The sequence below is a fragment of the Salmo salar genome, chromosome 28 (genome assembly GCF_965601325.2).
Source record: "Salmo salar chromosome 28, fSalSal1, whole genome shotgun sequence".
NCBI classification, from domain to species: domain Eukaryota; kingdom Metazoa; phylum Chordata; class Actinopteri; order Salmoniformes; family Salmonidae; genus Salmo; species Salmo salar.
The window spans coordinates 8,194,014-8,210,091 of record NC_138318.1 but is presented as its reverse complement, the minus strand read 5'-3'; the positions used below and the strand labels follow the sequence as shown (position 1 = coordinate 8,210,091).

At 42.3% G+C, this 16,078-nt stretch overlaps 1 protein-coding gene across 2 annotated transcripts in view; it reads right to left on the bottom strand.

Annotated features, from left to right (window-relative positions):
• LOC106589364 (glutamate receptor ionotropic, delta-1) overlaps positions 1 to 16,078 on the bottom strand; it is a 455,232-nt gene that overhangs the window by 14,326 nt on the left and 424,828 nt on the right. For both annotated transcript variants that reach the window (XM_014179240.3, XM_014179241.3), the window contains exons 13-14: positions 12,412 to 12,607; positions 5,713 to 5,879 (exon numbers count right to left, since the gene is read on the bottom strand). In XM_014179240.3, coding sequence (XP_014034715.1) covers positions 5,713 to 5,879; positions 12,412 to 12,607 — 363 coding nt within the window. The remainder of the gene's footprint in view (positions 1 to 5,712; positions 5,880 to 12,411; positions 12,608 to 16,078) is intronic.

Below are 16,078 nucleotides of genomic sequence, written 5' to 3'. Positions count from 1 at the left end.
AATCCCGGCCAGATGGTGTATGGCGTTGTGTGGGTGGGTAGTTTGCAGATGTCAACGTTGTGAGTAGAGTGCCCCATGGTGGCGATGGGGTTATGGTATCGGCAGGCAGGCATAAGCTATGGACAACGAACACAATTGCATTTATCTATGCTAATTTGAAAGCACAGAGATACCGTGACGAGATCCTGAGGCCCATTGTGGTGCCATTCAGTTCCCGCCAATATCCAGCAACTGCGCACAGCCATAAATTTAAAAAAAAACTAGAAAATGGTGCCGTCTGGTTTGCTTAATATACGGAATTTGAAATTATTAATAACTTTACTTTTAAGTATATTTAAAACAAAATACATTGACTTTTACTCAAGTAATATTTTACTGGGTAACTTTCACTTGAGTCATTTTCTATTAAGGTATGTTGACTTTTACTCAAGTATGACAATTGGGTACTTTTTCCACTACAATTCCCAGTCATGTCAAATCCATAGATTAGGGCCTATTGAATTTATTTCAATTGACTGATTTCCTTATATGAACAGTAACTCAGTAAAATCTTTGAAACTGTTGCATGTTGCGTTTATGTTTTGGTTCAGTGTGCATGTGTATATATAAAACATATAGACAAGGGCATTACAATCATGCATTAAGCCTCTGTGAATGAGTCTTTAAACTACGGTAACTCCTGACCTTTATAAAGAGCATTTTCACTTAGTGTTTTTATAAAGTCACTCGGTAGTAAAAACATATGTTAGTGGGCCTTGTATTTCCAAGATGGCGTAGCAGTCAGACATCTTTGTCCTGTCGTGTCCCTTGTATATATCTTTTTATATCTTTTTCTTCGCATATCTTTTAAAAATATTTTCCTAAACCTCAACTTCTAAATACTCTCCTGCAACCCGCCTCACCCAATGTGGCGTGGATGAAAAAAAAAATATCAAAAGTATTTCTATTTACTTCTGATCTGGAATCCCTCAACTGAAGCAAGCCAGCTAAATTAACTACCTACCAGCTATCAGTCAGCAACCCACTGTCCTATTTCACTGTAGAGCCTCTAGCCCAGCTCAATATGCCTTAACCAACCATGTTGTTCCACCTCCTACATATGCGATGACATCACCTGGTTTAAACGTCTCTAGGGACAATATCTCTCTCATCATTACTCAATGCCTAGGTTTACCTCCAATGTACTCACATCCTACCTTACCTTTGTCTGTACACTATGTCTTGAATCTATGCTATCGTTCCCAGAAACCTGCTCCTTTTACTCTCTGTTCCGAACGTGCTAGACGGCCAGTTCGTATAGCCTTTAGCCGTACCCTTATCCTACTTCTCCTCTGTTACTCTGGTGATGTAGAGGTTAATCCAGGTCCTGCAGTGCCTAGCTCCACTCCCACTCCCCAGGTGCTCTCATTTGTTGACTTCTTTAACCCTAAAAGCCTTGGTTTCATGCATGTTAACATTAGAAGCCAACTCCCTAAGTTTGTTTCATTCACTGCTTTAGCACACTCTTCCAACCCGGATGTCTTAGCCGTGTCTGAATCCTGGCTTAGGAAAACCATCAAAAACCTGAAATCTCCATCCCTAACTATAACATTTTCCGCCAAGATAGAACTGCCAAAGGGGGAGGTGTTGCAATCTACTGCAAAGATAGCCTGCAGAGTTCTGTCTTACTATCCAGGTCTGTACCCAAGCAATTCGAGCTTCTACTTCTAAAAATTCACCTTTCCAGAAACAAGTCTCTCACTATTGCCGCTTGCTATAGACCACCCTCTGCCCCCAGCTGTGCCCTGGACACCATATGTGAATAGATTGCCCCCCATCTATCTTCTGAGCTCGTGCTACTAGGTGACCTAAACTGGGACATGCTTAACACCCCGGCCATCCTACAATCTAAGCTTGATGCCCTCAATCTCACACAAATTAACAATGAACCTACCAGGTACAACCCCAAATCCGTAAACACGGGCACCCTCATAGATATCATCCTAACTAACTCGCCCTCCAAATACACCTCTGCTGTTTTCAATCAAGATCTCAGCAATCACTGCCTCATTGCCTGCATCCGTAATGGGTCTGCGACCAAACAACCACCCCTCATCACTGTCAAACGCTCCCTAAAACACTTCTGCGAGCAGGCCTTTCTAATCGACCTGGCCGGGGTATCCTGGAATGACATTGACCTCATCCCGTCAGTAGACAATGCCTGGTTATTCTTTAAAAGCGCCTTCCTCACCATATTTAATAAGCATGCCCCATTCAAAAAATGTAGAACTAGGAATAGATATAGGCCTTGGTTCACTCCAGACCTGTCTGCCCTTGACCAGCACAAAAACAGCCTGTGGCATTCTGCATTAGCATCGAATAGCCCCTGTGATATGCCACTTTTCAGGGAAGTTAGGAACAAATATACACAGGCAGTTAGGAAAGCTAAGGCTAGCTTTTTCAAACAGAATTTTTTATCCTGTAGTACAAACTCAAAAAGGTTCTGGGACACTGTAAAGTCCATGGAGAATAAGAGCACCTCCTCCCAGCTGCCCACTGCTCTGAGGCTAGGAAACACTGTTACCACCGATAAATCCACTATAATTGAGAATTTCAATAAGCATTTCTCTACAGCTGGCCATGCTTTCCACCTGGCTACCCCTACCCCCGTCAACTGCCCGGCACCCTCCACAGCAACCCGCCAAAGCCCCCATCTTTTCTCCTTCACCCAAATCCAGATAGCTGATGTTCTGAAAGAGCTGCAAAATCTGGACCCCTCCAAATCAGCCGGGCTAGATAATCTGGACCCTCACTTTCTAAAATGATCTGCTGAAATTGTTGTAACCCCTATTACTAGCCTGTTCAACCTCTCTTTTGTATCATCTGAGATTCCCAAAGATTGGAAAGCTGCCGCGGTCATCCCCCTCTTCAAAGGGGGTGACACTCTAGACCCAAACTGCTACAGACCTATATCTATCCTACCCTGTCTTTCTAAGGTTTTCGAAAGTCAAGTTAACAAACAGATTACCGACTATTTCGAATCCCACCGTACCTTCTCCGCTATGCAATCTGGTTTCAGAGCTGGTCATGGGTGCACTTCAGCCACGCTCAAGGTCCTAAACGACATCATAACCGCCATCAATAAGAGACATTACTGTGCAGCCATATTCATCGACCTGGCCAAGGCTTTCGACTCTGTCAATCACCACATTCTTATTGGCAGACTCGACAGCCTTGGTTTCTCAAATGATTGACTTGCCTGGTTTACCAACTACTTCTCTGATAGAGTTCAGTTTGTCAAATCGGAGGGCCTGTTGTCCGGACCTCTGGCAGTCTCTATGGGGGTGCCACAGGGTACAATTCTCGGGCCGACTCTCTTCTCTGTATACATCAATGATGTCGCTCTTGCTGCTGGTGATTCTCTGATCCACCTCTACACAGACGACACTATTCTGTATACTTCTGGCCCCTCTTTGGACACTGTGTTAACTAACCTCCAGACGAGCTTCAATGCCATACAACTCTCCTTCCGTGGCCTCCAACTGCTCTTAAATGCAAGTAAAACTAAATGCATGCTCTTCAATCGATCACTGCCCGCACCTGCCCGCCCATCCAGCATCACTACTCTGGATGGCTCTGACTTAGAATACGTGGACAACTACAAATACCTAGGTGTCTGGTTAGACTGTAAACTCTCGTTCCAGACTCACATTAAGCATCTCCAATCCAAAATTAAATCTAGAATCGGCTTCCTATATCGCAACAAAGCATCCTTCCCTCATGCTGCCAAACATACCTTCGTAAAACTGACCATCCTACCGATCCTCGACTTCGGCGATTGCAGCTATAAAATAGCCTCCAACACTCTACTCAACAAATTGGATGCAGTCTATCACAGTGCCATCCGTTTTGTCACCAAAGCCCCATACACTACCCACCACTGCGACCTGTACGCTCTCGTTGGTTGGCCCTCGCTTCATACTCGTCGCCAAACCCACTGGGTACAGGTTATCTACAAGTCTCTGCTAGGTAAAGCCCCGCCTTATCTCAGATCACTGGTCACTATAGCAACACCCACTCGTAGCACGCGCTCCAGCAGGTATATCTCACTGGTCACCCCCAAAGCCAATTCCTCCTTTGGTCGCCTTTCCTTCCAGTTCTCTGCTGCCACTGACTGGAACGAACTGCAAAAATCACTGAAGCTGGAGACTCATATCTCCCTCACTAGCTTTAAGCACCAGGTGTCAGAGCAGCTCACAGATCACTGCACCTGTACATAGCCCATCTGTAAACAGCCCATCTATCTACCTCTTCCCCATGCTGTATTTATTTATTTATCTTGCTCCATTGCATCCCAGTATCTCTACTTGCACATTCTTCTTCTGCACATCTACCATTCCAGTGTTTAATTGCTATATTGTAATTACTTCGCCACCATGGCCTATTTACTGCCTTAACTCCCTTATCTTACCTCATTTGCACTAACTGTATATGCACTTTTTTGTTTTCTTTTTTTCTACTCTATTATTGACTGTATGTTTTGTTTATTCCATGTGTAACTCTGTGTTGTTGTATGTGTCGAATTGCTATGCTTTATCTTGGCCAGGTCGCAGATGCAAATGAGAACTTGTTCTCAACTAGCCTACCTGGTTAAATAAAGGTGAAATAAAAATAAAATGTAAAAAAATTCCCTCGTCAAACTCCTCCTAAAATGGCTGAGTATAACCACCGAATGACCTCTCAGCCAATTACGGTGCTCAATTCCCTCAGGCACCGTCAACCATCAGTGATTATGTTTATGGCTCTTATGAAGCAGAGAAAGTAATTAGGAATCAAAGGATGTGTGCGTTAAACCATATGCACTTAGACTTAGGATATTTCCTCAAGGTGATGGAAGGAAGAGATGGGGGGATGAAAGGAGAGGGAGAAGGGAGGAGAATTACATACTATATAGAACTGTTGAAAAAGTGACGGTATATCTATAATGCATAAATATTGTAATGAAACAAGGGAGTAGCACGGGGTTCCGAGGCGAGACTCGAACTTGCAACCCTTGGGTCGCAAAGCCGGACATGTTACAGCTGCTCCAAGAAAGCTCGCTTTGGGGAGCGTTAATTGTGCTTCTCAACACCAGGGTCATTACAATATACACTGAGTATACAAAACGTTAAGAACACCATCTCTTTCCATGACATAGACTGACCAGGTGAATCTAGGTGAAAGCTATGATCCCTTATTGATGTCACTTGTTAAATCTACTGCAACAGTGTAGATGAAGGGGAGGAGACAGGTTAAAGAAGGATTTTTAAGCATCGAGACAATTGAGACATGGATGATGTATTTGTGGCATTCAGAGGGTGAATAGGCAAGACAAAAAATGTAAGTGCCTTTGAACGGGGTACGGGGTATGGGTTTATGTCAAAAACTCTAACGCTGCTGGGTTTTTCATGCTCAACAGTTTCCCGCTTGTATAAAGAATGGTCACACACAAAGGACATCCAGCCACCTTGACACAACGGTGGGAAGCTTTGGAGTCAACATGGGCCAGCATCCCTGTCGAACGCTTTCGACGCCTTGTAGAGTCCATGCCCTGACGAATTCAGGCTGTTCTGAGGGCTAAATGGAGGGGTTGCTTGAGGGGGGGTGCAACTCAATGTTTTGAATGTTGGTCATGTTTGGTATACTGAGCATAGATGGTGTATGATGAGGAGAGATGTTGGTGGCATTGCTCACTTCTGGGAGAAGAGGTCTCTGTATGGACTCCCATGCTGCATGGCGATGCCGTAGCCTTTGCTGCTCATGCTGTTTCCTGTGACAGTGATGGTGCAGTCATCGTCCGTCAGTGCGGCGTACTCCACCACAGCCATGTCCCATAGAAAGGCATACGGGCCCTTCTTCGCCTGCAGAGGAATGACAGTCATGACCCTGTTAATGATCCAGACGCTATACATTCTGCCTCTATGCAATCATTGTTTTCCATGATAGAACCTAGAACAATAGAAGGCCTACATGTGGGAATTGCTGTGACTATACTGTAGTATCCCAACTCCAAGAAAGTGTTGTACTCTAATGAACATGTGGAAAACATACATACTTCAATACATTTCCTGCAAAGGTGTCTTTTCTAGTTTGAGTCTCATTGTAGACTGCGCTATTTGCTCATTTCATAGAAAAACCTTTTAGCTTAGAGGGCTCTATTTTCAGCTTTCGCGAGAGGTGCAAGTGTCAAACGTAAGTTAGTTTGCAATTTCATCATGTACAGTAAAAACTGGCGCATTGGCATTTTCCACCCCTTACACCACGTTCAACAATTTACCTGTCTAACATCAGCTCGCTTGCGCTGTGGCAGGGGGGCTGAACTTCCTGATTTAGCCTCGGTTTCAATTCTCCTAATCAGGAAATGCGACTGAGAACGAGATTTGGGTTTTGGAGGTGTGCTTTGTTGTGGGTGTCTCTTGTGTGTGTGATCTAAAGTGGGAAGTATTTGTACTTTCACTCTCCCAAAACACTACACAGTTACTCACCCTTCTAATTAACTTGAAACAGTGTAACCAGGTCTTCTGTTTGGAAGTATTTTATTTTTTATTTAACCAAGCAAGTCATTTAAAAACAAATTCTTATTTACAATGACGGCCTAGGAACAATGGGTTAACTGCCTTGTTCAGCGGCAGAATGTCAGAATTTTACCTTGTCAGCTCAGGGATTTTATCTAGCAACCTTTCGGTTACTGGCCCAATGCTCTAACCACTAAGCTACCTGCCGCCCCAAGTAGCCTAGACTAGCTAGCAAGCTTCTTTCACCAATTAGCTTCAGCCGGCCGATATGCGACCGTGGCAAAGTTGTTTTGACTTTGGATACTCTATGGGGCTAGTTAGGGACCATCAATAAATTACACAATGTGTTGCACACCTTTTAGTTGTCTCATTAAAAGCTTTAAATATTTGTATATGCATTTCTAAAATGTATAGTTGGTTTGAGGTTTTTAATTCATTGAAATACGGAGCTATACATTGAAGAATATTGTCCCGTCTACAGTGTCTAAGGAAAGTATTCAGACCCCTTGACTTTTTACACATTTTGTTAGTCTCATTCTAAAATGTATTCAATAAAAAAAATCCTCAGCAATCTGCACACAATACCCCATGATAACAAAGCCAAAACAGGTTTTTAGAAAATCAAATATCACATTTACATAAGTATTCTGACCCTTTGCTATGAGACTCGAAATGAGTTCAGGTGCATCTTGTTTCCATTGATCATCCTTCAGATGTTTCTACAACTTGATTGGAGTCCACCTGGGGTGGATTCAAATGATTGGACATGATTTGGAAAGGCACACGCCTGTCTATATAAGGTCCCACAGTTGACAGTGCATGTCAGAGCAAAAACCAAGCCATGAGGTCGAAGGAATTGTCCGTAGAGCTCCGAGACAGAATTGTATCGAGGCACAGATCTGGGGAAGGGCACTACAGAGGGTAGTGCGAATGGCCCAGTACATCACTGGGGTCAAGCGTCCTGCCATCCAGGACCTCTATACCAGGCGGTGTCAGAGGAAGGCCCTAAATATTGTCAAAGACTCCAGCCACCCTAGTCACAGACTGTTCGCTCTGCTACTGCATGGCAAGCGGTACTGGAGCACCAACTTTAGGTCCAAGAGGCTTCTAAACAGCTTCTACACCCAAGCCATAAGACTCCTGAACACCTAATCAAATGGCTACCCAGACTATTTGCATTGCCCCCCATACCGTTACCCCTGCATATAGTCTCGCTATTGTTATTTTACTGCTGCTCTTTAATTACTTGTTGCTTTTGTATTTATTATTCTTGTCCATATTTTTCTTAAACTGCATTGTTGGTTAGGGGCTCGTAAGTAAGCATTTCACTGTAAGGTCTACACCTGTTGTATTCAGCACATGTGACTAATACAATTTGATTTGATTTGAAAACATTTCTGCAGTATTGAAGGTCCCTAAGAACACAGTGAACTCCATTATTCTTAAATGGAATACGTTTGGAACCATCAACACTCTTCCTAGAGTGCCAAGCATCACGTCTGGAGGAAACCTGGCACCATCCCTACGGTGAAGCATGGTGGTGGCAGCATCATGCTGCGGGGGTGTTTTTCAGCGGCAGGGACTGGGAGACTAGTCAGGATCGAGGCAAATGTGTACGGAGAAAAGTACAGAGAGATCCTTGATGGAAACCTGCTTCAGAGTGCAGTACCTCAGACTGGGGGCGAAGGTTCACCTTCAAACAGGACAACGACCCTAAGCACACAGCCAAGACAACGCAGGAGTGGCTTCGGGACAAGTTTCTGAATGTCCTTGAGTGGCCTAGTCAGAGCTTGGACTTGAACCCTATCGAACATCTCTGGACAGACCTGAAAATAGCTGTGTAGCAACGCTCCCCATCCAACCTGACAGAGCTTGAGAGGACCTGTAGAGAAGAATGGGAGAAACTCCCCAAATACAAGTGTGCCAGGATGTAGCAGCATACCCAAGAAGACTCAAGGCTGTAATTGCTGCCATTGGGGGCTTCAACAAAGTACTGAGTAAAAGGTATGAATACTTATGTAAATGTGATATTTATGTTATTTTTATTTTTTATAAATGAGAAAACATTTCTAAAAACCTGTTTTTGCTTTGTCATTATGGGGTATTGTGTGTAGATTGATGAGGGGAAAAAACAATTTAATACATTTTTGAATAAGGCTGTCATCTAACAAAATGTGGAAAAAGTCGAGGCGTCTGAATACTTTGCAAAGGTAATTTACTGATGGTCCTTAATTAGCCCCATAGGAATATCGAATGTCAAACCAAATTGACCATGGACATTACGATCGTGTCTCGTGCAGCTGCGCTCCGAATTGATGATTACTTGGGTGCAGCCAGTCACGGGCATGTGGGCAGGTTTGAAATAAACACAACCCAAGAAAAATTGCTACAGTACATTCTGTGATATATATTTTTTTCCGGTCAGCTTTAAATGAATGTTCAGCTTATAAAGGCTTCATAAAGCCTTCATAATGCCTTCATAAGCACTACATAAATGTGTTACAAATCATCTAACCACATGTCATGCTCTATAAAGGGTTCATAAATGTGGAATGACTGTGACATAACCATCAATTTCAAATGTGACATAAGCACCGCTTAATAAAGGCTTTATAAATCATATTAAGTTGAGGCTTCACAAAGCATTTATGACCTTGTCATGCATCTTGGTAGAGCATTGCAACACCAGAATAGTGGGTTAGATTACCAGGACCACCCATATGTAAAAATGTATGCATGCATGACTAAGTCGCTTTGGATAAATGGACCTGACTGGACCTGATCTCAATTTTCCCAAACGTGTTGGTAGGGTGCTTTAAAATCAGTATGTAATTTTTGCCTAATACAGGTTTTTCCCCATATTGCGTTTTCTCGGTTTTGTTTTTCCAGGTTTTGGATTTCCCCCATTTTGTTCTCGTTTTACCCCAGTTTTTAATAGAAAAACCAATTTGGATTTTCTGTGTTCACAAGAATGCTTATACCACGTCTGGGAATTTATTTTTGTGTCGTTACCTTTAATTCAGTGTGTATGCAAATCAAATGCCCACTTGTGGTGCCACTGGACAGCGAAAAACAAGCAAGTTAAACTTTATTTATTGTAATTTAAATTGTTCTGTAGTAGTTATATAAGTGTTGAGTTAGATTACATAGCTACCTCAATCGTTATTTAAAATTATTTTTGTGACTTCACAACAATTGCTAACAGATCTGCTAACTTTATTTGTTGTTACTTTTAAGGTTGGAGCCAACATGCAGTACCTCCAGCAGTCAGATGAGGCAATAACCATTTGTCCTCCAGCTCAGGGGACAAGCTACACTATTCACAGCCCTGTGTAATGTTCAATGTAACTGCATTGCTAGACTTATTGCAACATAATGTATTTGTATTGTTTTAAACATGTATAAATAAAAGAAAATGCATGGTTTAAACTAATATTTATATATTTGAGCTGTTAGTGATACTTCCTTTGGAGTTAACACATTTGTGTTTACATCATTAAGCCTTTATGAATGTGTTATGAATGACCAAAGGTGTCTGACTTTATAGTAAGTACAGTGTCATATAATAAGATACTTATGTATGTGTTATGAATGACTAAAGGTGTCTGACTTTATACTAAGTACAGTGTCATGCGATATAGTCTTTATGGATGTGTTATGACCGGTGGTGTCTCATTTCAAAGTATTACAGGACACAATATAAAGTGTAAATAAATATGTTATACTTGTTCTGCTGATTTATGAAGGTTCTCATGATACACAGGTTACTACTGTAGGGTGTGAGAGGTATCTAGATGGATTGATGGAACTGCAAAGCTTGCGTTTGCATGTGTGTGTCAGAGCCGAGATGATATGGAGTAGTCCTACAGCCCCGGAGACTACCGCACAAGGTACTCCTCTTCAGTTCCCATGCTGGACACCAGGGCTTGATTACAACCTATTACAATGATGCCAACATTTTGTGACTGATCTTTCAGCGGGAGAGAGGGTGAATGTGTTAGACCTGACTGGGCCCAGCAACCCACGGTATGGCTTGTTATATTGTTGTCAAAGATCTGACTTGGTCCAGTCCCTCACGGTATGGCTTGTTATATTATTGTCAAAGACCTGACTTGGTCCAGCCCCCCACAGTATGGCTTGTTATATTGTTGTGTCAAAGACCTGACTGGGTCCAGCACCCCACGGTATGGCTTGTATAATACATGTTTCTGACTCATATCAATGCCACATAGGCTGTTTTCAAAAGAATACGTTTCTTATTACATTCAGTTGCTCTTTAAGACTGACCAAAAGCTGGTCTTAGTGGTAACACAAATGGTCATGGCATGGATTTTGCCAGAGGAGGCCTTATATACATCACCCATGTGTTCTTAAAATATCACGAGCAGCAAAACAGTCATACAGTCTTTATATTGAGCATCATTTTTTGTCCAGCTTCTGTGAAAAGTTTATACTCATTATGTGGGATGCCCACTGCATGAAAGGGATCAGTGACTTTAGGACATTTCCCCATTGTCTTTATATTGAATATTTTTCCAGCTCCTGTGAAAAGTTTGGATGTGTGTCAAATCCTCCATAGTCTACATTGTCTTAGACCTAATATTATATGCCCACGGGGAGCAATTATGGTGCCTCTAACTGAATTTAGACATAGCCTATTTAATTAAAACAAGTTGATGTTCCCTTTTATTATAATTGAATTATTCAATGTCTTTTTTAGGTCTTATCAATACTGAATTTAATCTTGCTTATTGACAACCTTTGGCATGTCCATGGCTCAGACATAATGCAGTTTACAGTAGGCCTATATCAGTGCAAATGAAACGTTTAACAATATATTTCTATAATGATGCCATGCAATTACTTAGAACAATGTGGACTGCAAACATATTCAACATGATAGCAAATAGGGGATAGGTCGACATTTTGTTATTTTGTTTCTGTAGGCTATTTAACAAACTAGGCTATAACGGACTAATATTCAAAGTTGATGACAATGCAATACATACAAGACTGTAAATAACAACCAAATGGAACCATGGAGCACGTTCTGATTGGCCAGTGAAGGGTCAAAGCCTTGACACCTACACCTTGACACCTACAACTTGTTTATTCATCAAAACTAGCCCTTTCGCACCACAGCCAGCTACTGCGCCCATACTTCTGGTTGTGAAAATAGCAAAAATATTTCGGACAAACCGCAAACCTATAGCGCTACCACCAGCGCTAAGATTTACCATTGCGCTAAGTTTGTCAAAATAGAGCCCAGAGACAGAAGGTGCCTGATGTGTGTTTTGATGTTGTATCCAAGTAACTTCTACCTCTTACAGTTAACTAACACAAATACATCTTCCATCCTGCTAAAAGGCTCATTTAGCTGAGTTTGAGACAAAAAGCCTTTGTTTTGTAGTATAAAGACTAAATGTGACAGAAAGCTAATTAAAATGTGTACACAGTACAAATGTGAAGATCTATGATATGAAATATTACTTCTCAGCATATTGGCAGTCAAAGTATTGTTCTTTCTTGGCCATTTATTACGGGCAGTATATGAGATTAACCAATATAATTGTGACAATGTCACAAAACAGCACTTGCAGTTTATTCAGACAGATAGTCAAAGATAATGTTGAATTTGCCTGTCTAATTGGTTTGAAATACTGTGGAACTACAGGCACAGTTTAAGGGAGAACAGTATGACTTCATACTGTGAAACGACAATGGAAAGACAGTTTTTTTTTTGCCAAATCTGAACCGTTTTTTTTTTCTTTTTTGAAATACACAGTAGCTAAGCAATTACTACTTAAAAGAGTTGCCAGCCTGTACTTAGGCATCCTCTCTTTATTGGCATGTACCTGTTTTGTCTTCGTCAACCTACCTTGCGGATGCCTTCTGAGGGACTGGACACAGAGTAGTCATGGCCGTTGTTCTTGCTGATGGTCCGCCACAGCTCTGCGTATGTGCTGTCCTGCTCCAGCGGGTTGGTGCCCTTGTTCTTGAAGTATTCATAGACGGCTGAGTCTCTCACAGTGCCGTAGGACACATCCATCTGCCTGGACAGGTCCTGGAATGTTCTGTAGAGACAGAGGGAAGAACACAGAGAAATACATCAAGTCAAGTGTATTACAAGAACAGATACTGTATGTACAGTAAAGTACACTGTAAAATATACTTTGGGGCCTCACGAGTGGCGCAGCTGTCTAAGGCACTGAATCTCGGTGCTTGAGGCGTCACTACAGACCCGAGTTTGATCCCGGGCTGTGACGCAGCCACCTGCAACCGGGAGACCCATGAGGTGGCGCACAATTGGCCCAGCATTGTCCGGGTTAGGAGAGGGTTTGGGCGGGCCCGGGATGTCATTGCCCCATCGCGCTCTAGCGACTCCTTTGGTGGGCCGGGCGCATGCACGCTGACACGACCGGCAGATGTACGTTGTTTCCTCCGACACATTTGTGCGGCTGGCTTCCAGATTAAGCGAGCAGTGTGTCAAGAAGCAGCGCAGCTTGGCAGGGCCGTGTTTCGGAGGACATTTGCCTCTCCCGAGTCCATACGAGAGTTGCAGCGATGGGAAAAGACTAACTACCAATTGCATATCATGAAATTGGGAGTACCTCCAAGTACTTTTTACATGGGTGTTCAACTTATAAAGATGAGTCACTACTCAAAATGTTACTAATATAATTGCAGATTCTGTCAACTGAACTTGATTCCCTGAATTGACCTACACTACATGACCAAAAGTATGTGCTCATTGAACATCTCATTCCAGAACCATGGGCATTAATATGGAGTTGATCCCCCCTTTGCTGCTATAACAGCCTCCACTCTTCTGGGAAGGCTTTCCACTAGATGTTGGAACATTGCTGCAGGGACTTGCTTCCATTCAGCTACAAGAGCATTAGTGAGGTCAGCACTTAGGCCTGGCAATTAGGCCTGGCTCGCAGTCGCCGCTACAATTCATTCCAAAGGTTTTCGATGGGGTTGAGGTCAGAGTTCATGCAAGCCAGTCAAGTTCTTCCACACCAATCTCGACAAACCATTTCTGTATAGACTTCGCTTTGTTCACAGCGGCATTGTCAGGCTAAAAAACAAAAGGGCCTTCCCCCAAACTGTTGCCATTAAGTTGGAGGCACAGAATCGCCTAGAATGCCATTGTATGCTGTAGCGTAAAGATTTCCCTTCACTGGAACTAAGAGGCCTAGCCCAAACCATTAAAAACAGCCCCAGACCATTATTCCTCCTCCACCAAACTTTACAGTTGGCAATAGGTATTGGGGCAGGTAGCTTTCTCCTGGAATCCACCAAACCAGGATTAGTGTGTCGGATTGCCAGATGATGAATCATGATTCATGCTCCAGAGTCCAATGGCGGCTAGCTTTACACCACTCCAGCCGATGATTGGCATTGCGCATGGTGAATTTAGGCTTGTGTTCAGCTGCTCGGCCATGGAAACCCATTTCATGAAGCTCCCGACAAACAGTTCTTGTGAGGATGTTGCTTCCAGAGGCAGTTTGGAACTCGGTCGTGAGTGTTGCAACCGAGGACAGACGTTTTTACATGCTACTCGCTTCAGCACTCGGCGGTCCCGTTCTGTGAGCTTTTGTGGCAGTTTAGTCTCCTCAACTGGCTCAATAGTCGCATTATTCAATAATAGATCTAAACAAGGTTTAGTGTTGAGTGAGTGCTTTGTCCCAAAGATTATGGTTTTAGTTTGAGATATTTAGCACCAGCCTATTGCTAGTTACCCATTCTAAAACTGACTGGTGCTACATGTTAAGTGTCTCAGTTATTTAATTTACTGTTGCAGCCAATGTGTATACTGTTGCGTTGTCAGCGTACATAGACACACAGGTTATTTATAAAAACAGAAAACAATAATGTCCATAGCCGGCTGCCCTGCAGTACACCACACTCAACTGAATTTGAATGAGAGAGTCCATTAACGAAATCCCTAGACAGATAACTCTCAATCCATAATAAGGCAGAGGATGCAAATCCATAACACCTACGTTTTTTCAGCAACAGGTTATGATCAATGACATCAAAAGCTGCACTGAAGTCTAACAAAACAGCTTCCACAATCTTCTTACTATAAATGTCTTTCAGCCAATCATCAGTCATTTGTGTCAGTGCTGAGCATGTTGAGTGCCCTTCCCTATAAGCATGCTGTTGTTCATTTGTTTTCTGTAAAATAACTTTGTATTTCAAGCACTTGTAACAGGCTGATTGGTCAGCTGTTTGAACCATTAAAAGGTGCTCTGCTATTCTTGGGTAGCGGAATGATGGCACCACGTTGAAAGTCACTGAGCTCTTCAGTAAGGTCATTCTACTGCTAAAGTTTGTCTATGGAGATTGCATGGCTGTGTGCTCGATTTTATACACCTGTCAGCAATGGATGTTAATTTGGGATGGCAGGTAGCCTAGTGGTTAGAGCGTTGGACTAATAACCGAAAAGTTGCAAGATTAAATCCCCAAGCTGCCAAGGTAAAAATATGTCATTCTGCCCCTGAACAAGGCAGTTAACCCACTGTTCCTAGGCCATCATTGAAAATAAGAATTTGTTCTTAACTGACTTGCCTAGTTAAATAAATAAAGGTAAAAAATTGGCTGAAATAGCCAAATTCACTAATTTGAAGGGGTATCCACATACCTTTGTATATATAGTATTTCAAAGCAACACATTAACTTGTTATCTTTTCAAGTTGAAAAATATTTTAAAAATTAACAGAGCAAATTGAGGATAGGCCTATATACATGCAGATGTCAGATGTATGCTCTCAGTGTGAGACAGCTCCAGGTGGGCAAGCTGTTGCATAGCAGCGCTCTGTTTAGACACTCGCTGGTCTGTGTCATAACAACAGTCCAGGGGAAATGAAGGTCAAAATTTCTTATGGACATCACAAGACAGGGAATAATGATGCTGATGAGTTGTTTGTAAGCTTATTAGTCTGTAAACACCAGATGAGGCACAGCAAATCATTTAAGAGAAGTGGTAAAGGGACATTGTTTTAACGTTAAAGGTGGGAAAGCCTGACTTTTAATAAAAACGGACTCTTAAACAAATGAATCACTTTTGTGCTGGATCAGATCAGGGTATCACAAAAAAGCCAATAACATCATTTACACACACCTCATTTGTCTCAAAGAGAGTGAGATAAGCAGCTATCATGTAATAAACACTGAGCAACACAAACCTCTATCCTTACAGAACAATCGAGTGTCTAAAACATGTCATCTTACTCTATCCTGTAGAGAAATCTACCCACAACTTTCTAATAGTTAGTTGCCTTTCTATAAGGTGACAGGCAACGTCCACACCTACTTTATCATCAGTTTTATAAAAGAGTGCTAGCAATTCTAATTGAACTTGATAGCTAGGAGTATTCACTGTGATGCAGTGAAAGATTTCTGATTCGAGTGTGCAATTAAATTAAGCTCTTCATTATGAGCGAAACACATTGCTACTTGGTTACCAATGTGTGGAAGAGTAATTCAAATATGCCGTGCATACCATACACTCTGTGTATACGATTCACCCTTCACTT